The following is a 27381-nucleotide window of genomic DNA, read 5'->3' as shown; positions in this document are numbered from 1 at the left end:
AAAAGGGTTAGTTTGGCTGTAATGCTGAGTCACTTGCAAAATAGTAAAACCGGCAGGGTAGAGTAGTGAGAGACGAACGCTATGTGTTTACTGATGTATACGTTAGTTCATTGACTGATGTTACAGCTAATGGTCATGAAAAACTTTTTACTTTAGCTTTATACTGACCCTCGTTTATAAAGCAGTCTGGTGAGAAATGATTCGTGCAAACATGAAAGCATTGACGTTGATCATGGGGAATATTCCCTTCGAAAACAAAACTCAGCCACTGCGTCTTCAGCGGTTCAGATTTAGGAACATCAAAATGACTGCTGTGTTCGTTATTACACCCAAGAACAGAACACCACAATCGCTTAGCCCTTTCACGCATAGTGGTCTCTACAGTGGACAGCTATTAAAAAAGCATTTTCTTTCATTTGCACGGGTTTTTATGGCAAAGTTGCACATCAACCTCTTCATTGGACCCTGGTGCATCATCCTATAAATTGCAACCAAGTGGCAAGCCGTTGTGTTTCGATTTTTTCCCCCTCCAAACCAAGATGGCCAAGGGTCAGTCAGACATGCAAAGTTGCTCCTGAATATCCACCCATTCCTTCTATCCTAGGAGACTCTTGTAGGTAAAAAAAATATTGCAGCATCAAGCAATATCTAATGAGTCATATATCACAGTTAAATTTTCCAAGTTTTGATTTTAGATTGAGAGAAAACTCTGATTAATCACATGTCCACTGTAGTGGACGTCATGCATCAATGGCTATATTTCAGCTACAATTCATAATTATAATGTGAATATTGTTTTTGAAATTTAAAACTTAAAACCTTAATCTGCAGTGACTTTTTTTACTGTAAATAAATGTATTTGTATTATTAGAATGTAATTTGAATTGACATTGAAAAAAGTAATGTGATTACATAATGTATGACACTTGTAATGCATTACTTTACTTGTTAGATCAAAAAGTAATCTGATTACGTAATGCATGTTACTTGTAATGCGTTTCTTTACTCGTTACATCAAAAAGTAATCTGATTAGGTAATGCACATTACTTGTAGTTAATTACTTGTTAGAACAAAAAGTAATCTGATTAGGTAATGCATGGCACTTGTAATGCATTACCAACACTGATCATTTCAGATGAGATTGAAAAAACGTATCGCTAGGTTTTCTCAGAGGAGGGCTATGATAGAAATGTGCATGTCCATCTTGAACATAATCAGAATTATGAGCTAATAAGGGTAAATATCCATACTCTGGTGCACTTCAGGGAGCATCTGAGTGGTTTCCACAGTTGTACCTTGACAGGCTGTAGAAAATTCTGATGGAATCACGTCCTCATGTTCTGATATCAAAGATACGCGAAGTGCAACTTGTATGAAGTTGTATGAAGCCTTTGCAATATTTCGCTAGAACACTGTTTGGGTACCCAAAAAAATACAGTTTTGTTAACTTGTTGTCTTCTGACAGGATCTGGTAAAGAGACTGAAACTTCTAATACACCTGGGGTGGAGATCTAAAGGAATTTTTCTGATCTGAATCTGTATCTACTCATCTCTGTTGTCTCAGTATCAGTCATATTTTATTGAGTCTTATCGGTTTGATAGTGTTGTGTCTTATGTAGACAAGAAACACAAAAATAATATTTAATTTAGTAAACTTTAATATATGGTCAGAGCCAGCATTGTAACATGCACACACATGCTCAGCATTCTCGCTACTCTTGTCTCCTCTTACTTCACAATTAACTACAACTAGGAAACTTGAGTGTCATCTAGTGGTGCAAAATGGTCATGGTTAGCAACGTTTAAGTAGACTTATTTTTCTTATTTTCTACAGTTTTACAGTTTCTTTAGTTTATATGTTTATAAAATATTATAAAAGAAAATGTTCTTCTAAGTGTTAAAAAAAAAAGTTGATTTTTCACTTGTTGATAGGATGATACAATTTATTTTAAGTTATTTCTGCATCTTGTGACTCTATTTTTGGTCATATATTGATGTGCAGCTTTGGGATGTCATCGTTTGATTTGCTTGTACGGCCTTTCTACTTTCTTTATAAAGGCCTGTTCACACCGGGACGAATTTCGCGCGCGATATTCGCCGACGTTTAACGCCTCGTGACTAAACAAAGGGCGCCAATGTGAGTGTGCACACCGACGCGAAAAACGCCACGCGTAAAAGCGTCATTTTTAAAAAAACGCCGGGTTCGTTTATCGCCGGGTTCGATATTCGTCCCGGTGTGTAAGGCCCTTTAGCTTGAAGTATTGCCAAACTGTAGCCTAAAGGGCCTTACACACCGGGACGAATATCGGCGCGCGTTATTCGCCAGCGTTTTTCAACGCGTTTTTTGTGTTCACACCCAAGCGATTTTCGCTGACGATGAGCCGAGTGAACATGCAAATTCATTCCCTGACATTAGATGGCGCGATTGTCAAACGTTCGTGGGAAAAAGTTACAAGCCTATGTACATGAAAGACAATTAAGTAAAATGAAACTCACCATCAAGGCCCATTTGCTCTGCAATACCACTCCATAACAGTTCTCTTTTATCAAGATTTTTGTAGTCGCGTTTGTCATATAGTTCTTTATGTTCCGACACCAACGAGGCCAGCAGCTCTACATTCATCTTGCCTTGCATCTTCCTCGTCTTATTTCTTCCCGGCAGTGTAGACGCTATCTTCTTCGCCTGTATGTGTGCTCGGCAAGACCGTTTTGTGTTTGAGCGCCCCCAAGTTGTGTTTTACTGTAACTTCAGAAGCTCCAGACACGTGAGCAAAAGCGCCAATCTCATTGGTCGGATAGTTTTTGACGCGGCGCGTCAAACCAAAAAAACGAACCCGAGGCGTTTTTTTAAAAATGACGCTTTTACGCGTGGCGTTTTTCGCGTCGGTGTGCACACTCACATTGGCGCCCTTTGTTTAGTCACGAGGCGTTAAACGTCGGCGAATATCGCGCGCGAAATTCGTCCCGGTGTGAACAGGCCTTTATGTTGTATTAGAGCAAAGTCACTTCAGTACCATGGACAGCGGTAATGGCGTTGTATATTTATTCTCATACATATTTGTTGTAATACACAAAACACAAGATTTTTTTCTGTGTTGTAATGACTATCTACACTGAAGGTTGACTATATGAAGATGGTGATACGTTTAGTTCACTTGTTTTATAGAGTAACATTTCATTGTTTTGTCACTGTTACAACACGTGGTGGCACTGCAGACCACAACTTTGATAGTCATCTGAGCTCCTCCTTTACAGCAACGGAATATGCGTTGAAAGGGTGCAAATAACCAAGGCTTATAGTAGCTTCTGCGTCGTGCTTTCGGATTGTATCGAGAGAGGTTTATTTAGTTATTTTAATCGCTTTAAACAGCAGGACATTTTCTTGCACGATCATGGATTTCACAGGATATTATGGCTTCTGGATCGTTTTATTTCTATTATGGAAATCTTCGCTTGGCCAGATTGTGTATTCCATCTCCGAGGAGGTAAATAAAGGAACCGTGATCGGGAATATTGCAAAAGACCTCAAGATCAGCGCTCAGGAACTAGAATCACGCATGTTTCAGATTATGCCTGGATCAAATGCAAAGTATTTTGATGTTAATGTGAAAACGGGGTCGCTGTTTGTCAAAGACAGGATTGATCGTGAGGAGTTGTGTGGCACTAATCAGAAATGTACATTAAATTTAGAGGCTCTTGCTCAGAATCCGCACAGACTTTATCGGCTTGAAATTATAATTGTGGACGTGAACGACAACGCTCCGTTTTTTTCTGCCAGCATAAATGTTGTCAATGTTACAGAGAATGCAAACGAGGGGGACAGATTTCCTCTTCCAATTGCAAAAGATTCAGATGTCGGCAGTAATTCTCTGAAAGATTACAAACTCAGTTCAAATGAATATTTTTCTTTAGATGTTCATAGCGGGCAACAGAGTATATCTGCTGAGTTAGTACTACAGAAAGCTTTAGACCGAGAGAAACAAGCCGTTATTCACTTAATATTGACCGCTGTTGACGGAGGAAAACCTCCCAAATCTGGAACCTTGAGTATTGTTGTTGACGTCATGGATATAAACGATAATAAGCCTATTTTCAGTAAACCTTTATACAAAGTTAAAGTAAAAGAAAACACACCAGTTGGAACCAAAATAATTTCTGTTTCTGCCACTGATTTGGATGAGGGCATCAATAGTGAAATTCAATATTCATTTCTTGGACATGGAAATACCGATGAACTGAACCTGTTTAGCATTAATTCTAACTCTGGGGAAATTGTTGTTCAAGGACAAATTGATTACGAAGAACAGCCTGCAATTGAGCTCCGTGTTCAGGCGAGAGATAAAGGCAGTCCTCCAAAAAGTGCACACTGTAAAGTTTTAATAGAAGTTGTGGATGAGAATGACAATGTGCCAGAGATAGTTACGACTCCTCTGTTAGAAAGTGTGAAAGAGGACGCAAAACCGGGAACTGCTGTTGCTTTAGTCACAGTGTCTGATAAAGATGGAGGTAAGAATGGCATTGTTCACTGTGCGCTGAAAGGCTCGTTTCCTTTCAAACTGGAGACGTCATATAACAATCATTATTCTCTAGTGGTAGACGGACCTCTGGACAGAGAGAGTGTTTCTCAGTATAACATCACAATTACAGCTTCAGATGAAGGAACTCCGACTCTTTCCAGCAGCACTGTTATAACTGTACATATCTCTGATGTTAATGACAATGCCCCACATTTCCCAGCACCCGTTATTAACGCTTTTCTAAGTGAGAATGGTCAAGCTGGAGGACTCGTGACAAAAGTGACAGCTGATGATTCAGACACTGGAGAGAACGCAGAACTTTCATATTCACTGTTAGACAGTTCCAGCTCCAGTGTTCCTGTAACAACACTGATCAATATAAACTCTTTGAGTGGAGAAATATTCAGTTTACAATCATTTAATCACGAAGAAACAAAAAGATTTCAATTTAAAGTGATGGCAACAGACTCTGGTGCTCCTCCTCTGAGCAGTAATGTGACTGTAAATGTGTTTATTCTGGATGAGAATGACAACAGTCCAGTTATTTTACCGCCTTATTCTGATCCTAGATCAGTTAATACTGAGAACATTCCCTACTCTGCTGAAGCGGGATACTTTGTAGCCAAGATCAGAGCTGTTGATGCTGACTCTGGATATAACGCTCTTCTGTCTTATCATATAAGTGAACCCAAAGGAACGAATCTCTTCCGCATTGGAAGCAGCACTGGAGAAATAAAGACTAAGAGACGAATGAGTGACAATGACTTAAAAACTCACCCACTTATTATTACAGTGTCTGATAATGGAGAGCCATCACTCTCAGCGACTATGTCCATGGATGTTGTGGTTGTTGAGAGTCTGGATGACATAAAGACATCATTCAGAGAAGTTCCTGTTAAAGAGGAGAGTTTTTCAGATCTGAATGTGTATCTGCTCATCGCTATCGTCTCAGTATCAGTCATCTTTTTACTGAGTCTCGTGGGTTTGATAGCAGCTAAATGCTACAGGACAGACGGCAGTTTCAGCAGGTACAGCGCTCCAGTGATCAGCACCCATCCAGACGGAAGCTGGTCCTTCTCTAAATCTACTCAACAGTATGACGTGTGTTTTAGTTCAGACACAATAAAGAGTGATGTAGTCGTTTTCCCCTCGCCGTTTCCACCAGCAGACGCGGAGTTGATCAGCATTAATAGTGGAGAAGACACTTTTACGCGCACCCAAACTCTTCCTAACTCAGAGAAGGTAAGACATTACAACTTGTTTGTGTATTACAATCACTGCTTGACTCGCAGAATTACATTGTTAGAAACGATTAAGTTGAATGTTTGGATTTTATAAGCTCTCATTACAGTTCATTTTCCAGTTTACATGTCTATGGGAATAATATAAAAAAAGAAATATCGTATTATTTAATTTTCTATTTTATTACGCGCATCCTATATAGTATCCTAAATGTACTTAAGATAATACTGGACTGCTTTGACAAATTGGAAATATTATTTAAATTCCTCGCTTGTTTTTAAGATGATGCATTTTAGTTTTGTAAATTAGTTCATTATCTCGTGACTCTGGCAATACAGTCCTGGAATAATGACCTTATCATACAAACTGTTTGTAATAAATATACATACACACACACATATATATATATATATTTTTTTTTTATGGTTTAAATGTGGCCTATTTTGTATTTAGCAAAATAACTTCAGTACCACGGACAGCGGTATTGACTTTGTATATTCCTTCTCAATATTTGCATTTGCTGGAATACACAACACAACATTTTTTTTTTCTATTTCGTAATGATTGCGTAGATATGAAGGTTTAGTTTTGAATTTATTAAGACGTAGATACGTTTAGTTTGCTCTTTGTTTTATAGGAAAGTTTATGAAGTAACATCTCATTGTTTCATCACTGTTACAACACATGGTGGCACTGCAGACCACGACTTTGAGAGTCATCTGAGCTCCTCCTTTACAGCAACAGAATATGCGTTGAAAGGGTGCAAATAACCAAGGTTTATAGTAGCTTCTGCGTCGTGATTTCGGATTGTATCGAGAGAGGTCTGTTTAATTGTAGTAATCGTTTTAACATTAAATAAATCGCAAGACATTGACTACACAATCATGGATGTCACAGAATATTATGGCTTCTGGATCGTTTTATTTCTGTTATGGAAATCTTCGCTTGGCCAGATTGTCTATTCCGTCTCAGAGGAGGTAAATAAAGGAACCGTGATCGGGAATATTGCAAAAGACTTCAAGATCAGCGCTCAGGAACTGGAATCACGCATGTTTCAGATTATGCCTGGATCAAATGCAAAGTATTTTGATGTAAATGTGAAAACGGGGTCGCTGTTTGTCAAAGACAGGATTGATCGTGAGGAGTTGTGTGGCTCTAATCAGAAATGTACATTAAATTTAGAGGCTCTTGCTCAGAATCCGCACAGACTTTATCGGCTTGAAATTATAATTGTGGATGTGAACGACAATGCTCCGTTTTTTATTGACACGACGTATGTTATAAATGTTACAGAGGATGCAAATGCGGGGGACAGATTTCCTCTTCCAATCGCAAAAGATTCAGATGTCGGCAGTAATTCTCTGAAAGATTACAAACTTCGTTCAAATGAATATTTTTCTTTAGATGTTCATAGCGGGCAACAGAGTATATCTGCTGAGTTAGTACTACAGAAAGCTTTAGACCGAGAGAAACAAGCCGTTATCCACTTAATATTGAACGCTGTTGACGGAGGAAAACCTCCCAAATCTGGAACCTTGAGTATTGTTGTTGACGTCATGGATGTAAACGATAATAAGCCTATTTTCAGTAAACCTTTATACAAAGTTAAAGTAAAAGAAAACACACCAATTGGAACCAAAATAATTTCTGTTTCTGCCAGTGATTTGGATGAGGGCATCAATAGTGAAATTCAATATTCATTTCTTGGACATGGAAATACCGATGAACTGAACCTGTTTAGCATTAATTCTAACTCTGGGGAAATTGTTGTTCAAGGACAAATTGATTACGAAGAACAGCCTGCAATTGAGCTCCGTGTTCAGGCAAAAGACAAAGGCAGTCCTCCAAAAATTGCACACTGCAAAGTTTTAGTAGAAGTTGTGGATGAGAATGACAATGTGCCAGAGATAGTTACGACTCCTCTGTTGGAAAGTGTGAAAGAGGACGCAAAACCGGGAACTGCTGTTGCTTTAGTCACAGTGTCTGATAAAGATGGAGGTAAGAATGGCATTGTTCACTGTGCGCTGAAAGGCTCGTTTCCTTTCAAACTAGAGACGTCATATAACAATCATTATTCTCTAGTGGTAGACGGACCTCTGGACAGAGAGAGTGTTTCTCAGTATAACATCACAATTACAGCTTCAGATGAAGGAACTCCGGCTCGTTCCAGCAGCACTGTTATAACTGTACATATCTCTGATGTTAATGACAATGCCCCACATTTCCCAGCACCCGTTATTAACGCTTTTCTAAGTGAGAATGGTCAAGCTGGAGGTCTCGTGACAAAAGTGACAGCTGATGATTCAGACACTGGAAAGAACGCAGAACTTTCATATTCACTGTTAGACAGTTCCAGCTCCAGTGTTCCTGTAACAACACTGATCAATATAAACTCTTTGAGTGGAGAAATATTCAGTTTGCAATCATTTAATCACGAAGAAACAAAAAGATTTCAGTTTGAAGTGATGGCAACAGACTCTGGTGTTCCTCCTCTGAGCAGTAATGTGACTGTAAATGTGTTTATTCTGGATGAGAATGACAACAGTCCAGTTATTTTACCGCCTTATTCTGATCCTGGATCAGTTCATACTGAGAACATTCCCTACTCTGCTGAAGCGGGATACTTTGTAGCCAAGATCAGAGCTGTTGATGCTGACTCTGGATATAACGCTCTTCTGTCTTATCATATAAGTGAACCCAAAGGAACGAATCTCTTCCGCATTGGAAGCAGCACTGGAGAAATAAAGACTAAGAGACGAATGAGTGACAATGACTTAAAAACTCACCCACTTATTATTACAGTGTCTGATAATGGAGAGCCATCACTCTCAGCGACTATGTCCATGGATGTTGTGGTTGTTGAGAGTCTGGATGACATAAAGACATCATTCAGAGAAGTTCCTGTCAAAGAGGAGAGTTTTTCAGATCTGAATGTGTATCTGCTCATCTCTATCGTCTCAGTATCAGTCATCTTTTTACTGAGTCTCGTGGGTTTGATAGCAGCTAAATGCTACAGGACAGACGGCAGTTTCAGCAGGTACAGCGCTCCAGTGATCAGCACCCATCCAGACGGAAGCTGGTCCTTCTCTAAATCTACTCAACAGTATGACGTGTGTTTTAGTTCAGATACAATAAAGAGTGATGTAGTCGTTTTCCCCTCACCGTTTCCACCAGCAGACACGGAGTTGATCAGCATTAATAGTGGAGAAGACACTTTTTCGCGCACACAAACTCTTCCTAACTCAGAGAAGGTAAGACATTGCAACTTGTTTGTGTATTGCAATCACTGCTTGACTTGCGAAATTACATTTTTAGAAACGATTAAGCTGAAGGTTTGGATTTTATAAACCCTCATCACAGTTCATTTTCCAGTTTAGATGTCTATAGGAATAATATAAAAAAGGAAATATCTTTTTTATTTAATTTTCTATTTTATTATGCGCATCCATCATATGTACTCAAGATAATACATCTACTGGACTGCTTTGACAAATTGGAAATACTATTTAAATTTCTCACTTGTTGATAAATTTTAGTTTTGCAAATTAGTTAATTTTCTCGTGACTTTGGAAATACAGTACTGGAATAAGGACCTTATCATACAAACTGTTTTTATTGTTTTTATTTATGGTTTAACTGTAGCCTATTTTGTATTTAAAGAGCAACTTCAGTACCACGGACAGCGGTACTGGCGTTGTCTATTCCTTCTAAATATTTGTATTTGCTGGAATACACAACACAACATTTTTTTATTACTATTTCGCAATGATTGCGTAGATATGAAGGTTTAGTTTTGAATTCACGAAGACGCAGATACGTTTAGTTTGCTCTTTGTTTTATAGGAAAGTGTATGAAGTAACATCTCATTGTTTCATCACTGTTACAACACGTGGTGGCACTGCAGACCACAACTTTGAGAGTCATCTGAGCTCCTCCTTTACAGCAACAGAATATGCGTTGAAAGGGTGCAATTATAGTAGCTTCTGCGTCGTGATTTCGGATTGTATCGAGAGAGGTCTGTTTAGTTGTTTTAATCGCTTTAAATAGCAGGACATTTTCTTGCACGATCATGGATTTCACAGGATATTATGGCTTTTGGATCGTTTTATTTCTGTTATGGAAATCTACGCTTGGCCAGATTGTCTATTCCATCTCCGAGGAGGTAAATAAAGGAACCGTGATCGGGAATATTGCAAAAGACCTCAAGATCAGCGCTCAGGAACTAGAATCACGCATGTTTCAGATTATGCCTGGATCAAATGCAAAGTATTTTGATGTAAATGTGAAAACGGGGTCGCTGTTTGTCAAAGACAGGATTGATCGTGAGGAGTTGTGTGGCACTAATCAGAAATGTACATTTAATTTAGAGGCTCTTGCTCAGAATCCGCACAGACTTTATCGGCTTGAAATTATAATTGTGGATGTCAACGACAATGCTCCGTTTTTTCCTGACAGCATGTATGTTGTCAATGTTACAGAGATTGCAAATGAGGGGGAAAGATTTCCTCTTCCAATTGCAAAAGATTCAGATGTCGGCAGTAATTCTCTGAAAGATTACAAACTCAGTTCAAATGAATATTTTTCTTTAGATGTTCATAGCGGGCAACAGAGTATATCTGCTGAGTTAGTACTACAGAAAGCTTTAGACCGAGAGAAACAAGCCGTTATTCACTTAATATTGACCGCTGTTGACGGAGGAAAACCTCCCAAATCTGGAACCTTGAGTATTGTTGTTGACGTCATGGATATAAACGATAATCAGCCTATTTTCAGTAAACCTTTATATAAAGTTAAAGTAAAAGAAAACACACCAATTGGAACCAAAATAATTTCTGTTTCTGCCACTGATTTGGATGAGGGCATCAATAGTGAAATTCAATATTCATTTCATGGAAATACCGATGAACTGAACCGATTTAGCATTAATTCTAACTCTGGGGAAATTGTTGTTAAAAGTCAAATTGATTACGAGGTAGATTCTGCAATTGAACTCCGTGTTCAGGCGAGAGATAAAGGCAGCCCTCCAAAAAGTGCACACTGTAAAGTTTTAGTAGAAGTTGTGGATGAGAATGACAATGTGCCAGAGATAGTTACGACTCCTCTGTTGGAAAGTGTGAAAGAGGACGCAAAACCGGGAACTGCAGTTGCTTTAGTCACAGTGTCTGATAAAGATGGAGGTAAGAATGGCATTGTTCACTGTGCGCTGAAAGGCTCGTTTCCTTTCAAACTGGAGACGTCATATAACAATCATTATTCTCTAGTGGTAGACGGACCTCTGGACAGAGAGAGTGTTTCTCAGTATAACATCACAATTACAGCTTCAGATGAAGGAACTCCGGCTCTTTCCAGCAGCACTGTTATAACTGTACATATCTCTGATGTTAATGACAATGCCCCACATTTCCCAGCACCCGTTATTAACGCTTTTCTAAGTGAGAATGGTCAAGCTGGAGGTCTCGTGACAAAAGTGACAGCTGATGATTCAGACACTGGAAAGAACGCAGAACTTTCATATTCACTGTTAGACAGTTCCAGCTCCAGTGTTCCTGTAACAACACTGATCAATATAAACTCTTTGAGTGGAGAAATGTTCAGTTTGCAATCATTTAATCACGAAGAAACAAAAAGATTTCAGTTTGAAGTGATGGCAACAGACTCTGGTGTTCCTCCTCTGAGCAGTAATGTGACTGTAAATGTGTTTATTCTGGATGAGAATGACAACAGTCCAGTTATTTTACCGCCTTATTCTGATCCTGGATCAGTTAATACTGAGAACATTCCCTACTCTGCTGAAGCGGGATACTTTGTAGCCAAGATCAGAGCTGTTGATGCTGACTCTGGATATAACGCTCTTCTGTCTTATCATATAAGTGAACCCAAAGGAACGAATCTCTTCCGCATTGGAAGCAGCACTGGAGAAATAAAGACTAAGAGACGAATGAGTGACAATGACTTAAAAACTCACCCACTTATTATTACAGTGTCTGATAATGGAGAGCCATCACTCTCAGCGACTATGTCCATGGATGTTGTGGTTGTTGAGAGTCTGGATGACATAAAGACATCATTCAGAGAAGTTCCTGTTAAAGAGGAGAGTTTTTCAGATCTGAATGTGTATCTGCTCATCGCTATCGTCTCAGTATCAGTCATCTTTTTACTGAGTCTCGTGGGTTTGATAGCAGCTAAATGCTACAGGACAGACGGCAGTTTCAGCAGGTACAGCGCTCCAGTGATCAGCACCCATCCAGACGGAAGCTGGTCCTTCTCTAAATCTACTCAACAGTATGACGTGTGTTTTAGTTCAGACACAATAAAGAGTGATGTAGTCGTTTTCCCCTCGCCGTTTCCACCAGCAGACGCGGAGTTGATCAGCATTAATAGTGGAGAAGAGACTTTTACGCGCACACAAACTCTTCCCAACTCAGAGAAGGTAAGCCGCTGGTGATTTCTCCTTACATACTATTCTTTTTTTGAATAAATAAATAAATAATCAAGCTTGAAGAAATTGTTTAGTTCTCATTACATTTGTTCTGGAATTTTAATTATTTGTCCATTACTCTATCACTGTAAAGCCGCTTTGGAACAATCTACATTGTTAAAAGCGCTATATAAATGAAGATGACTTGACTTGACTTGACGTATTTTATGTTATTGTTGATCAAATGGTAGAAGAAAAAAATGCGCACACATACACTTTCTTCCATTGGAAAGAAAAGATATAGCTATATCTCTACTTATTTGTGGTAAAAGCTCATTGTTGACTTTTTATTACCTTTGAAGATATGTCAACATTCAGAGCCACTTGTTTAACAGTTTCTGGAATCCTGATAATCCACGTTGCATTTTGCTACTGCATATTTAAATATCATCATGTGCTAACCTTTTGCCAACAATGATGTAGGATTGTTTTATTATTATTTCCATTTTCCATTAATTATGAACAAAAAGCGCCTTTAACTTTCATTAAAAATTAAGTTTTTATTTTTTTCTATTTCAGCAAATAGAAAAAATGTTCTTTCTGAAAATGTAGACTGTCAACCTCAAGAGTTCAAGCTAAATTGCAATGTTAGCTGTTTTATTTTTTTAATTTTTTAAATTGTATACTTTGCAACCTAAATTTAGGACTTATTCACAAAACCTTTGCAAAAACCTATTCACAATGATGGTGATGGTGATGGTTATCATTTCGTGTTTGTCTTTTCAAAGTATCAGATTTCCTAAAGCAGAATTTCAGAACTGGACAGCGACAACTGCGCTCATCCCTTTTATAACTGCCATTTTTTGTCATCACAGTTTTTGTTAATGATTTAAACACGAACCTACTAAGTTAAGTCTTTCCTCTTTACGAATGTGCATTTATTTTTGAAAAACATCTTCACTAGATTATGTGATGGTTATTAATTATGGAATTGAAATGGGTATTTATTGTGGAATGTGATTAAACAGTTCATCTGATATTTAAGATAAGATAATCCCTTCCTTTCCTCTCTGTTGTATTTTGTCGTGGACTTGAGTTTTAAAAATCAAAATCACACATTACAGAGCTTTTATTTCCTTAAATTTGAAGCTATTCCTGGAGAAACTTTAATAATGCACTGCGATTCCATTAGATACCACCTGGAGTCGCTGTTAACCGTGAAAATTTAGTGCACCATAAATACTCGCGTGTTTGTATATCTCCTCCTTCCAAAGCACCATTCTTAAACCACCTCATATCAGCATTGTCGTCTGCGGTTGTGTAGTGAGCCACAATTCAGCTGGTTTCATTTGCTTTTCTTAAATATTTGTTTGTTTCTTTTAGATTTTGAATTGTGGTTTTGAGCAGAGATGAATCTATATGTTGGATCCATATGGACTGCGATTCTGCTGTCTTATTGTTGGACTTTATCCTCCGGTCAGATTGCCTATTCAGTCTCAGAGGAAGTGAATGTGGGAACCATTGTCGGCAATTTAGCAAAAGATCTTCACATCAATGTGCTGGAACTGGAACCTCGTATGTTTCAGATTGTATATGGAACCAACAAAAGGTATTTTGGGGTGAATGTAAAGACTGGGACTCTGTATGTGAATAATCGAATTGATCGAGAATCGCTTTGCTCTGCTGATGAGAAATGCACGATGCTTTTAGAAGCGATGGCTCATAATCCACTGAGTCTATATAGAATAGAAATAAATATAATTGACATCAACGATAATGCGCCATCGTTTCCGATTAGCAGTCAGGTACTGAACATAACAGAAGTCTCCTCTCTTGGAGAGAAATTTTCTCTTCCTTTGGCTGAAGATCCGGATTCTGGCAACAATGCGGTTAAATCCTACAAGCTTAGTCCCAACGAACACTTTTCTTTGGATGTGCAGAACGTAGAACAGAGTGTTACTGTCGAACTGGTGCTGATTAAAGCTTTAGATCGAGAAAAACAGCCTGTCGTTCATCTAACACTGACTGCTGTTGATGGAGGGAAACCTGCAATGTCTGGAACATTAGAGATTATTGTCAATGTTTTGGATGTTAACGACAACTCACCAGTTTTTAGCAAATCTCTTTACAAAGTGAAAGTGAACGAAAATATTGCTCTGGGGTCCCAAATCATCTCCCTTTCAGCCTCTGATTTAGATGAGGGAATAAATAGTGATGTAACATTTTCTATTGTCAAGCAAGGCAGTAGCAAAGCGTCAGATCTGTTTTCGATTGATCCAGATAGCGGACTTATAACAGTTAAAGGTAATATTGATTATGAAGAAAATGCTGCTGTTGAGTTGAGGGTGGAGGCTAAAGATAAAGGCCAGCCTCCTAAGAGTTCACAGTGTAAGGTGTTAGTTGAAGTAGTTGATGTAAATGACAATCCGCCCGAGCTGCTGGTGACTTCTTTGGCCAGTACTATTAAAGAGGACTCAAAAGTCGGAACAGCTGTGGCTCTTATTACAGTCTCTGATAAAGACGGAGGTAAAAATGGAATAGTGCACTGCAGTATTGTAGGTCAGGTGCCGTTTAAGATCGAGTCCTCTTATAAAAACTACTACTCTTTAGTTGTAGATGGAGCACTGGACAGAGAAGAAATTGCCCATTTTAATATCACAATAATAGCTTCGGATGAAGGGACCCCTTCACTCTCTAGTACCAGTGTTATCACAGTTCATATATCTGATGTGAATGACAATGCGCCACGCTTCCCAGAAGCTGTGATGAACGTGTTTCTAAAGGAAAACAGCCCAGCAGGTGCCATTATAACGACAGTGACCGCGCAGGATCCAGATATCAACACGAACGCTCATATTTCCTATACTTTAATTAGCAAAGACAAAACTGTGATTCCATTGATATCTATGATTGACATAAATAGTGAGAGTGGAGACTTATACAGTAAACAATCATTTAACTACGAAGACCTTAAATCATTTCAGTTTGAAATTCAGGCGACAGATTCGGGCCTTCCATCACTAAGCAGCAGCTTGACAGTAAATGTTTTTATAACTGATGAGAATGACAACCGTCCGGTTATTTTACCGCCCTATTCTGACCCTGGATCCGTTAATAATGAGAACATTCCCTACTCTGCTGAAGCGGGATACTTTGTAGCCAAGATCAGAGCTGTTGATGCTGACTCTGGATATAACGCTCTTCTGTCTTATCATATAAGTGAACCCAAAGGAACGAATCTCTTCCGCATTGGAAGCAGCACTGGAGAAATAAAGACTAAGAGACGAATGAGTGACAATGACTTAAAAACTCACCCACTTATTATTACAGTGTCTGATAATGGAGAGCCATCACTCTCAGCGACTATGTCCATGGATGTTGTGGTTGTTGAGAGTCTGGATGACATAAAGACATCATTCAGAGAAGTTCCTGTTAAAGAGGAGAGTTTTTCAGATCTGAATGTGTATCTGCTCATCGCTATCGTCTCAGTATCAGTCATCTTTTTACTGAGTCTCGTGGGTTTGATAGCAGCTAAATGCTACAGGACAGACGGCAGTTTCAGCAGGTACAGCGCTCCAGTGATCAGCACCCATCCAGACGGAAGCTGGTCCTTCTCTAAATCTACTCAACAGTATGACGTGTGTTTTAGTTCAGACACAATAAAGAGTGATGTAGTCGTTTTCCCCTCGCCGTTTCCACCAGCAGACGCGGAGTTGATCAGCATTAATAGTGGAGAAGACACTTTTACGCGCACACAAACTCTTCCTAACTCAGAGAAGGTAAGACATTGCAACTTGCTTGTGTATTGAAATCACTGCTTGACTTGCACAATTACATTTTTAGAAACGATTACGGTGAATGTTTGGATTTTATAAACTCTCATTACAGTTCATTTTCCAGTTTAAATGTCTATGGGAATAATATAAAAAAAGAAATATCGTATTATTTAATTTTCTGTTTTATTACGCGCATCCTATATAGTATCCTAAATGTACTTAAGATAATACTGGACTGCTTTGACAAATTGGAAATAATATTTAAATGTCTCACTTGTTGTTAAGTTAAGATACATTTTAGTTTTGAAAATTAGTTAATTATCTCGTGACTATGGAAATATAGTACTGGAATAATGACCTCATCATACAAACTGTTTGTATTGTTTTTATTTAAGGTTTAACTGTAGCCTATGTTTTATTTAAAGAGCAAAAGAACTTCAGTACCACGGACAGCGGCAATGACGTGTATTCCTTCTCAATATTTGTATTTACCGGAATACACAACACAACATTTTTTTTCTTTCTATTTCGTAATGATTGAATTACAGATACGTTTAGTTCACTCTCTGTTTTATAACAAAATCTATGAAGTAATATTTCATTGTTTCATTACTGTTACAACACGTGGTGGCACTGCAGACCACAACTTTGAGAGTCATCTGAGCTCCTCCTTTACAGCAACAGAATATGCGTTGAAAGGGTGCAAATAACCAAGGCTCATAGTAGCTTCTGCGTCGTGATTTCGGATTGTATCGAGAGAGGTCTGTTTAATTGTTTTAATCGTTTTTATATTAAAAAATTCGCAAGACATTGACTGCACAATCATGGATGTCACCGAATACTTTGGCTTCTGGATCATTTTATTTCTGTCTTTATGGAAATCTTCGCTTGGCCAGATTGTCTATTCCATCTCCGAGGAGGTAAATAAAGGAACCGTGATCGGGAATATTGCAAAAGACCTCAAGATCAGCGCGCAGGAACTAGAATCACGCATGTTTCAGATTATGCCTGGATCAAATGCAAAGTATTTTGATGTAAATATGAAAACGGGGTCGCTGTTTGTCAAAGACAGGATTGATCGTGAGGAGTTGTGTGGCACTAATCAGAAATGTACATTGAATTTAGAGGCTCTTGCTCAGAATCCGCACAGACTTTATCGGCTTGAAATTATGATTGTGGATGTGAACGATAATACTCCTTTTTTCCCCGACAACATGTATGTTGTCAATGTTACAGAGTTTACAAATGAGGGGGAACGATTTCCTCTTCCGATTGCTAAAGATTCAGATGTCGGCAGTAATTCTCTGAAAGATTACAAACTCAGTTCAAATGAATATTTTTCTTTAGATGTTCATAGCGGGCAAAAGAGTATATCTGCTGAGTTAGTACTACAGAAAGCTTTAGACCGAGAGAAACAATCCGTTATCCACTTAATATTGACCGCTGTTGACGGAGGAAAACCTCCCAAATCTGGAACATTGAGTATTGTTGTTGACGTCATGGATATAAACGATAATCAGCCTATTTTCAGCAAACCTTTATACAAAGTTAAAGTAAAAGAAAACACACCAATTGGAACTAAAATAATTTCTGTTTCTGCCAGTGATTTGGATGAGGGCATCAATAGTGAAATTCAATATTCATTTCATGGAAATACCGATGAACTGAAACTGTTTAGCATTAATTCTAACTCTGGGGAAATTGTTGTTAAAGGTCAAATTGATTACGAAGAAGATTCTGCAATTGAACTCCGTGTTCAGGCGAGAGATAAAGGCAGCCCTCCAAAAAGTGCACACTGTAAAGTTTTAATAGAAGTTGTGGATGAAAATGATAATGCACCAGAGATAGTTACGACTCCTCTGTTGGAAAGTGTGAAAGAGGACGCAAAACCGGGAACTGCAGTTGCTTTAGTCACAGTGTCTGATAAAGATGGAGGTAAGAATGGCATTGTTCACTGTGCGCTGAAAGGCTCGTTTCCTTTCAAACTGGAGACGTCATATAACAATCATTATTCTCTAGTGGTAGACGGACCTCTGGACAGAGAGAGTGTTTCTCAGTATAACATCACAATTACAGCTTCAGATGAAGGAACTCCGGCTCTTTCCAGCAGCAATGTTATAACTGTACATATCTCTGATGTTAATGACAATGCCCCACATTTCCCAGCACCCGTTATTAACGCTTTTCTAAGTGAGAATGGTCAAGCTGGAGGACTCGTGACAAAAGTGACAGCTGATGATTCAGACACTGGAGAGAACGCAGAACTTTCATATTCACTGTTAGACAGTTCCAGCTCCAGTGTTCCTGTAACAACAATGATCAATATAAACTCTTTGAGTGGAGAAATATTCAGTTTGCAATCATTTAATCACGAAGAAACAAAAAGATTTCAGTTTGAAGTGATGGCAACAGACTCTGGTGTTCCTCCTCTGAGCAGTAATGTGACTGTAAATGTGTTTATTCTGGATGAGAATGACAACAGTCCAGTTATTTTACCGCCTTATTCTGATCCTGGATCAGTTAATACTGAGAACATTCCCTACTCTGCTGAAGCGGGATACTTTGTAGCCAAGATCAGAGCTGTTGATGCTGACTCTGGATATAACGCTCTTCTGTCTTATCATATAAGTGAACCCAAAGGAACGAATCTCTTCCGCATTGGAAGCAGCACTGGAGAAATAAAGACTAAGAGACGAATGAGTGACAATGACTTAAAAACTCACCCACTTATTATTACAGTGTCTGATAATGGAGAGCCATCACTCTCAGCGACTATGTCCATGGATGTTGTGGTTGTTGAGAGTCTGGATGACATAAAGACATCATTCAGAGAAGTTCCTGTTAAAGAGGAGAGTTTTTCAGATCTGAATGTGTATCTGCTCATCGCTATCGTCTCAGTATCAGTCATCTTTTTACTGAGTCTCGTGGGTTTGATAGCAGCTAAATGCTACAGGACAGACGGCAGTTTCAGCAGGTACAGCGCTCCAGTGATCAGCACCCATCCAGACGGAAGCTGGTCCTTCTCTAAATCTACTCAACAGTATGACGTGTGTTTTAGTTCAGACACAATAAAGAGTGATGTAGTCGTTTTCCCCTCGCCGTTTCCACCAGCAGACGCGGAGTTGATCAGCATTAATAGTGGAGAAGAAACTTTTACGCGCACACAAACTCTTCCTACCACTGGAAAGGTGAGAAGATAATTGAAAATTCGTGTTTTAATATTTACATCTTAATTATTGTTCTCAGCTGTTCGCAATTATTTCTTACAGTTGTCGCAAATGTTGGTTTGGGTTTCACAACGTGGTTGTTTCACTTGTTTTTAAAGTTGTTCTGATAAATTATGAATACATTTAATCTGCAGTTTTACCAACATACTATGAATAATCTTGTCATGCATGCGGGATGTTTTTTTGTGTGTGTGTGTGTTTTTTGCCGTTTTCAAATATCAAAACAATTAGAGCATATTTAAAAAAAATAATGTAATAATCGATATAGTTTACAAAACAGAAAATCAACGTCAAGCAATTGTAACAAAGTTAAACAGACAGGAAATGTGAAATTAAAATGCGAAATAGAAACGAAATAATAATAATAATAACAATAATAATGCTAATAATTCCGATCCTAAATACCAATTGGTCAATTCAGCATTCCAACTATTTTATTTGTCATGATATAGTAACTGCTTTGACCTCTTCAATATGTCTCTGCTATACAACAAAAATAATGATACTCTTGGGGAGCTGCACAATGTTCTTTCATAACCTGCCCCGTGCAGAATATTGTTAGCCAGCTTCTTTTTTCCACCTTTGGACTTTTTTTTTTTTTCAATTTGCTTGCAGTCTTATTAGCTAATTAGCAGCATTAACAAGTGAATTATATAATAACTAATCTGTCACTAATATATATTTTGCGGTGCTTTTTATTGTTGAATTACTTTGAAAATCACTATCTTTCTTTGTTGTGGCACCAAGCATTTTGTTGTCCCTTCAGCTGTTTTGGTTATATATTATTCCTGTTATGGCATAGTTTCAGCACATGGTGTCACTGCAGACCGTCAGTTAAAGGTTTAAAGGATTTATTCTGAAGCCTCTCTCAGAATCTTGGTGTTATAGTGTATCTGTCGTCGAGACATGATGATGGTTTCTGTTCCGTCTCGTGTTGTCTGAATGCAAAGAAGATTCTCGTGCGTTTATTTTTTGTTTTTACTTTCATTACGCCAGCTGTGAATCACCATTATGGCATTTACGGGATATTTCGATTGTGGATTTATATTTTTCCTTTCTTTGCTGGATTCTGCGTTTGCTCAGATCGTCTATTCCGTACCGGAAGAGGTAAATAAGGGAACAGTTGTTGGCAATATAGCGAAAGACCTGAACATAAACGTTCACGACCTAGAATCTCGCATGTTTGAGATCGTGACTGGATCAAATAAGAAGTATTTTGACGTAAATCTGAAAACTGGCGTGCTGTTTGTTAATGAAAGGATTGACCGTGAGGAGATATGTATGTCGAACCTGAAATGCTCTTTGAATATAGAGGCCCTCGCTGAAAATCCTCATCATCTTTACAGGGTGGAGATTAAGATATTGGATATAAACGACAATGCTCCACATTTTCCTGTTAAAGTATTTACTGTGAATGTTAGTGAAAACGCGAGCCCTGGCGAGAGGTTTCCTCTCCCTGTGTCCGAGGACCCTGATGTTGGCAGTAATTCACTGAAAGAGTACAAACTGAGTCCGAATGAACATTTCAGTCTTGATACACAGAGTGAAGACCAGAGTGTGTCTGCAGAGTTAGTGCTGAACAAGGCTTTAGATCGAGAGAAGCAAGCGACTATTAAGTTAGTTCTCACCGGGACAGATGGAGGAAAACCACCTAAATCAGGGACTTTAAATATTATTATAAACGTCATGGATGTTAATGATAATAACCCAGTGTTCAGTCAACCTCTTTACAAAGTCAAACTAAAAGAAAATGTTGCTGCTGATACTAAAGTTATCTCTGTCTTTGCCACTGATTTGGATGAAGGAATAAATCGTGAAATTATGTACTCATTTGTTGGTCATGGAAAGAAGCAAGACCTGTTTTCCATTATCCCTGAGACAGGAGATATTGTTGTAAAAAGGCAAATTAATTACGAAGAGAATCCTGCAATTGAGTTACGAGTTCAGGCAAGAGATAAAGGCAGCCCACCAAAGAGCACACAATGTAAAGTTTTAATAGAAGTTATGGATGAAAATGATAATGCACCAGAGATAACAGTGACTCCACTTCTAAAAACTGTGAAAGAAGACACAAAGTCAGGAACTGCTGTTGCTTTAGTCACAGTGTCTGATAAAGATGGAGGTAAGAATGGCATTGTTCACTGTGCGCTGAAAGGCTCGTTTCCTTTCAAACTGGAGACGTCATATAACAATCATTATTCTCTAGTGGTAGACGGACCTCTGGACAGAGAGAGTGTTTCTCAGTATAACATCACAATTACAGCTTCAGATGAAGGAACTCCGGCTCTTTCCAGCAGCACTGTTATAACTGTACATATCTCTGATGTTAATGACAATGCCCCACATTTCCCAGCACCCGTTATTAACGCTTTTCTAAGTGAGAATGGTCAAGCTGGAGGTCTCGTGACAAAAGTGACAGCTGATGATTCAGACACTGGTGAGAACGCAGAACTTTCATATTCACTGTTAGACAGTTCCAGCTCCAGTGTTCCTGTAACAACACTGATCAATATAAACTCTTTGAGTGGAGAAATATTCAGTTTGCAATCATTTAATCACGAAGAAACAAAAAGATTTCAATTTAAAGTGATGGCAACAGACTCTGGTGTTCCTCCTCTGAGCACTAATGTGACTGTAAATGTGTTTATTCTGGATGAGAATGACAACAGTCCAGTTGTTTTACCGCCTTATTCTGATCCTGGATCAGTTAATACTGAGAACATTCCCTACTCTGCTGAAGCGGGATACTTTGTAGCCAAGATCAGAGCTGTTGATGCTGACTCTGGATATAACGCTCTTCTGTCTTATCATATAAGTGAACCCAAAGGAACGAATCTCTTCCGCATTGGAAGCAGCACTGGAGAAATAAAGACTAAGAGACGAATGAGTGACAATGACTTAAAAACTCACCCACTTATTATTACAGTGTCTGATAATGGAGAGCCATCACTCTCAGCGACTATGTCCATGGATGTTGTGGTTGTTGAGAGTCTGGATGACATAAAGACATCATTCAGAGAAGTTCCTGTTAAAGAGGAGAGTTTTTCAGATCTGAATGTGTATCTGCTCATCGCTATCGTCTCAGTATCAGTCATCTTTTTACTGAGTCTCGTGGGTTTGATAGCAGCTAAATGCTACAGGACAGACGGCAGTTTCAGCAGGTACAGCGCTCCAGTGATCAGCACCCATCCAGACGGAAGCTGGTCCTTCTCTAAATCTACTCAACAGTATGACGTGTGTTTTAGTTCAGACACAATAAAGAGTGATGTAGTCGTTTTCCCCTCGCCGTTTCCACCAGCAGACGCGGAGTTGATCAGCATTAATAGTGGAGAAGAAACTTTTACGCGCACACAAACTCTTCCTACCACTGGAAAGGTAAGACATTGCAACTTGCTTGTGCATTGCAATCAATGCTTGACTTGTAAAAAAAAATCATTTATTTTTTAGAAACGATAAGTTGAAAGTTTTGATTTTATAAACTATCATTGCAGTTTATATTCCAGTTTAGATGTCTATGGAAATAATAATAATAAAAAAGAAATATCGTTTTTATTTTTTTTATTTTATTATCATAACCCGATTCTCAATATAATACGTAACATACTGGACAGTTTTGTCAATTTGAAAACATTATTTAAATTTCTCACTTGTGATGCATTTTATTTTTGCAAATTAGTTCATTATATCGTGACTCTGTCAATACAGTACTGGAACAATAACCTTATCATACAAACTGCTGTTTTTATTTTTTTATGGTTTAACTGTGGCCTATTTTGTATTTAAAAAGCTATATAAATTCAGCACCACGGACAGCGATAATGACGTTATATATTCCTTCTCAATATTTGTATTTGCTGTAATACAAAACAAAACTTTTTCTGTTTCGTAATGATTGTGTTGATATGATGATTTCGATATGAATTTATGAAGAAATGTTTTCGTTTGGTTCACTCTTTGTTTTATATAATCCTGTATGAAGTTACATCTTATTGTTTCATCACTGTTACAACACGTGGTGGCACTGCAGACCACAACTTTGAGAGTCATCTGAGCTCCTCCTTTACAGCAACAGAATATGCGTTGAAAGGGTGCAAATAACCAAGGCTTATAGTAGCTTCTGCGTCGTGATTTCGGATTGTATCGAGAGAGGTCTGTTTAGTTGTTTTAATCGCTTTAAATAGCAGGACATTTTCTTGCACGATCATGGATTTCACAGGATATTATGGCTTTTGGATCGTTTTATGTCTGTTATGGAAATCTTCGCTTGGCCAGATTGTCTATTCCGTCTCCGAGGAGGTAAATAAAGGAACCGTGATCGGGAATATTGCAAAAGACCTCAAGATCAGCGCTCAGGAACTAGAATCACGCATGTTTCAGATTATGCCTGGATCAAATGCAAAGTATTTTGATGTAAATGTGAAAACGGGGTCGCTGTTTGTCAAAGACAGGATTGATCGTGAGGAGTTGTGTGGCACTAATCAGAAATGTACATTTAATTTAGAGGCTCTTGCTCAGAATCCGCACAGACTTTATCGGCTTGAAATTATGATTGTGGATGTGAACGACAACGCTCCGTTTTTTATTGACAGCATGTATGTTGTCAATGTTACAGAGGATGCAAACGAGGGGGACAGATTTCCTCTTCCAAATGCTAAAGATTCAGATGTCGGCAGTAATTCTCTGAAAGATTACAAACTCAGTTCAAATGAATACTTTTCTTTAGATGTTCATAGCGGGCAAAAGAGTATATCTGCTGAGTTAGTACTACAGAAAGCTTTAGACCGAGAGAAACAAGCCGTTATTCACTTAATATTGACCGCTGTTGACGGAGGAAAACCTCCCAAATCTGGAACCTTGAATATTGTTGTTGACGTCATGGATATAAACGATAATAAGCCTATTTTCAGTAAACCTTTATACAAAGTTAAAGTAAAAGAAAACACACCAATTGGAACCAAAATAATTTCTGTTTCTGCCAGTGATTTGGATGAGGGCATCAATAGTGAAATTCAATATTCATTTCATGGAAATACCGAAGAAATGAAACTGTTTAGCATTAATTCGAATTCTGGGGAAATTGTTGTTCAAGGACAAATTGATTACGAGGTAGATTCTGCAATTGAACTCCGTGTTCAGGCGAGAGATAAAGGCAGTCCTCCAAAAAGTGCACACTGTAAAGTTTTAATAGAAGTTGTGGATGAGAATGACAATGTGCCAGAGATAGTTACGACTCCTCTGTTGGAAAGTGTGAAAGAGGACGCAAAACCGGGAACTGCTGTTGCTTTAGTCACAGTGTCTGATAAAGATGGAGGTAAGAATGGCATTGTTCACTGTGCGCTGAAAGGCTCGTTTCCTTTCAAACTGGAGACGTCATATAACAACCATTATTCTCTAGTGGTAGACGGACCTCTGGACAGAGAGAGTGTTTCTCAGTATAACATCACAATTACAGCTTCAGATGAAGGAACTCCGACTCTTTCCAGCAGCACTGTTATAACTGTACATATCTCTGATGTTAATGACAATGCCCCACATTTCCCAGCACCCGTTATTAACGCTTTTCTAAGTGAGAATGGTCAAGCTGGAGGACTCGTGACAAAAGTGACAGCTGATGATTCAGACACTGGAGAGAACGCAGAACTTTCATATTCACTTTTAGACAGTTCCAGCTCCAGTGTTCCTGTAACAACACTGATCAATATAAACTCTTTGAGTGGAGAAATATTCAGTTTGCAATCATTTAATCACGAAGAAACAAAAAGATTTCAGTTTGAAGTGATGGCAACAGACTCTGGTGTTCCTCCTCTGAGCAGTAATGTGACTGTAAATGTGTTTATTCTGGATGAGAATGACAACAGTCCAGTTATTTTACCGCCTTATTCTGATCCTGGATCAGTTAATACTGAGAACATTCCCTACTCTGCTGAAGCGGGATACTTTGTAGCCAAGATCAGAGCTGTTGATGCTGACTCTGGATATAACGCTCTTCTGTCTTATCATATAAGTGAACCCAAAGGAACGAATCTCTTCCGCATTGGAAGCAGCACTGGAGAAATAAAGACTAAGAGACGAATGAGTGACAATGACTTAAAAACTCACCCACTTATTATTACAGTGTCTGATAATGGAGAGCCATCACTCTCAGCGACTATGTCCATGGATGTTGTGGTTGTTGAGAGTCTGGATGACATAAAGACATCGTTCAGAGAAGTTCCTGTTAAAGAGGAGAGTTTTTCAGATCTGAATGTGTATCTGCTCATCGCTATCGTCTCAGTATCAGTCATCTTTTTACTGAGTCTCGTGGGTTTGATAGCAGCTAAATGCTACAGGACAGACGGCAGTTTCAGCAGGTACAGCGCTCCAGTGATCAGCACCCATCCAGACGGAAGCTGGTCCTTCTCTAAATCTACTCAACAGTATGACGTGTGTTTTAGTTCAGACACAATAAAGAGTGATGTAGTCGTTTTCCCCTCGCCGTTTCCACCAGCAGACGCGGAGTTGATCAGCATTAATAGTGGAGAAGACACTTTTACGCGCACACAAACTCTTCCTACCACTGGAAAGGTAAGAAGATCATTGAAAATTTGTGTTAAAATATCTTCACCTTAATTATTGTTATCAGCTGTTTTAAAAATTTTCTTATGGTTGTCACAACTGTTGCTTTGGTTTTCACAACGTGGTTGTTTCACTTGTTTAAAATTTACGAAGTTGTCTTGATAACTTATGAATTCATTTAATCTGCAGTTTTACTAATACTATGATTAATCTAGTTTTTTTTTTTTTTTTTTTTTGCCATGTATTATAATAATTAGTATGTATAAAAATAATATATATAATATATAATATATATATATATTACCCTAGTGAAAAAAAAGGACACTTTCTTGTATTTGAACTATATTCCCTTTTTCAATAGTACATTGCAAATATAGGCTATTAACACAAATTGTACTATCTTTAAATATATTAAAAGTAAATTAGTTTCATGCTCTTTCATAATACAACTTTTAACACGCTTTAAAATAATTGTACTTTAGTATATTTTCAAAAAAATATATTAGAAAATATCCTTGAAGTGAAAATTCAGTTTATTTTTAAAATTGTATTTATTTGCACTTTATTAAAAATATATTTTAGGTATATTTTAACTGTGTGCTGGAAATCATCATTGTAACAATGCATTGAAAGTATACTTTAAAAATACATTATAGTATAAAATAGTATTTTTGTACAAAGTACTGTATAGCTAAGTTTTATTTGTCTAATAATGTACATTTGTTATTGAAGACTAAGTATCCAATGTATAGTATTTGGAATAAGCCAAAGGTATTTTAATGAGCCTATACTTTTTACTCAGATATATCACACCACGATAGCCTCTTGGCCAAGTGCGCTGACGTGCTTCGGGGAGACCCAAATTCGAGTCCCGGCTTGTGGACCTTTCCTGATCCCGTCCCATCTCTCGCTCTCCCTCCTCTCTTACTGTCTAGCTACTGTCCTATCCTAATAAAAGGCGAAAACGCCAAACAAATATAAAAAATACATAATATATATAAATACATGGTATATTGCTTGTATGTTTCGAATACACTCGTAATGAATTTGTAATGTACTTGTAACATAAATAAACTTTAATATCACTAATCAAGCATGTAATTTGTCCTAAACAGGCACATACTTAAACTATACTTGAAGTTGGTCCAGTTTAGTACACAAATGTACACTAAATGCACTTAAACTTATGCTTTACTACAATTTAATTACAACTAAAATGTACTTAGTACAAAATTAGTTGTTTTAAAATAGCACACTTCAAGTTAACTAATCATTAACACACTTGAAGTATACTGATAAATAGTCTGGCTGCAAGTATACTTTTACTCCCCCTCCCACCACCACCACCACCAGGGTATAGCGGTGCTTGTCATTGTTGGATTACTTTGAAAATGGCTGTTGTTGTCTCCAAGCATTTTGTTGTCCCTTCAGCTGTTTTGGTTATATATTATTCCTGTTATGGCATAGTTTCAGCACATGGTGTCACTGCAGACCGTCAGTTAAAGGTTTAAAGGATTTATTCTGAAGCCTCTCTCAGAATCTTAGTGTTATAGTGTTTCTGTCGTTGAGACATGATGATGGTTTCTGTTCCGTCTCGTGTTGTCTGAATGCTAAGAAGATTCTCGTGCGTTTATTTTTTTGTTTT

The 27381-nt window shown here is 38.1% G+C and overlaps 5 protein-coding genes across 5 annotated transcripts; all 5 read left to right on the top strand.

Annotated features, from left to right (window-relative positions):
* Positions 1-3393: 3393 nt before the first annotated feature.
* Positions 3394-5856, top strand: LOC311284823 (protocadherin alpha-3-like; the record flags this gene model as incomplete). The annotated part of the gene is made up of 1 exon (XM_084400035.1): positions 3394-5856. The coding sequence occupies one exon, from the start codon at positions 3394-3396 to the stop codon at positions 5854-5856; it is 2463 nt and encodes an 820-aa protein (XP_084256161.1).
* Positions 5857-6599: 743 nt separating this feature from the next.
* Positions 6600-9107, top strand: LOC311284822 (protocadherin alpha-7-like; the record flags this gene model as incomplete). Its single annotated transcript, XM_084400034.1, has 1 exon — positions 6600-9107. The coding sequence occupies exon 1, from the start codon at positions 6645-6647 to the stop codon at positions 9105-9107; it is 2463 nt and encodes an 820-aa protein (XP_084256160.1). The 5' UTR covers positions 6600-6644.
* Positions 9108-9803: 696 nt separating this feature from the next.
* LOC311285527 (protocadherin alpha-3-like) lies at positions 9804-12205 on the top strand (the record flags this gene model as incomplete). Its single annotated transcript, XM_084401201.1, has 1 exon — positions 9804-12205. The coding sequence occupies exon 1, from the start codon at positions 9830-9832 to the stop codon at positions 12203-12205; it is 2376 nt and encodes a 791-aa protein (XP_084257327.1). The 5' UTR covers positions 9804-9829.
* Positions 12206-13552: 1347 nt separating this feature from the next.
* Positions 13553-19154, top strand: LOC311284821 (uncharacterized protein; the record flags this gene model as incomplete). The annotated part of the gene is made up of 3 exons (XM_084400033.1): positions 13553-15957; positions 16067-16085; positions 16762-19154. Exons 1-3 carry the CDS (start codon positions 13588-13590, stop codon positions 19152-19154), a joined length of 4782 nt encoding a protein of 1593 aa, XP_084256159.1. The 5' UTR covers positions 13553-13587.
* A 948-nt stretch (positions 19155-20102) lies between these two features.
* On the top strand, positions 20103-27239 carry LOC311284820 (uncharacterized protein; the record flags this gene model as incomplete). The annotated part of the gene is made up of 3 exons (XM_084400032.1): positions 20103-22577; positions 23454-25745; positions 27228-27239. The coding sequence occupies exons 1-3, from the start codon at positions 20193-20195 to the stop codon at positions 27237-27239; spliced, it is 4689 nt and encodes a 1562-aa protein (XP_084256158.1). The 5' UTR covers positions 20103-20192.
* Positions 27240-27381: the final 142 nt, after the last annotated feature.

This window comes from Rutilus rutilus (assembly GCF_951802725.1).
Source record: "Rutilus rutilus genome assembly, chromosome: 25".
Classification (NCBI taxonomy): Eukaryota; Metazoa; Chordata; class Actinopteri; order Cypriniformes; family Leuciscidae; genus Rutilus; species Rutilus rutilus.
This window is presented reverse-complemented; position numbering and strand designations above follow the sequence as displayed.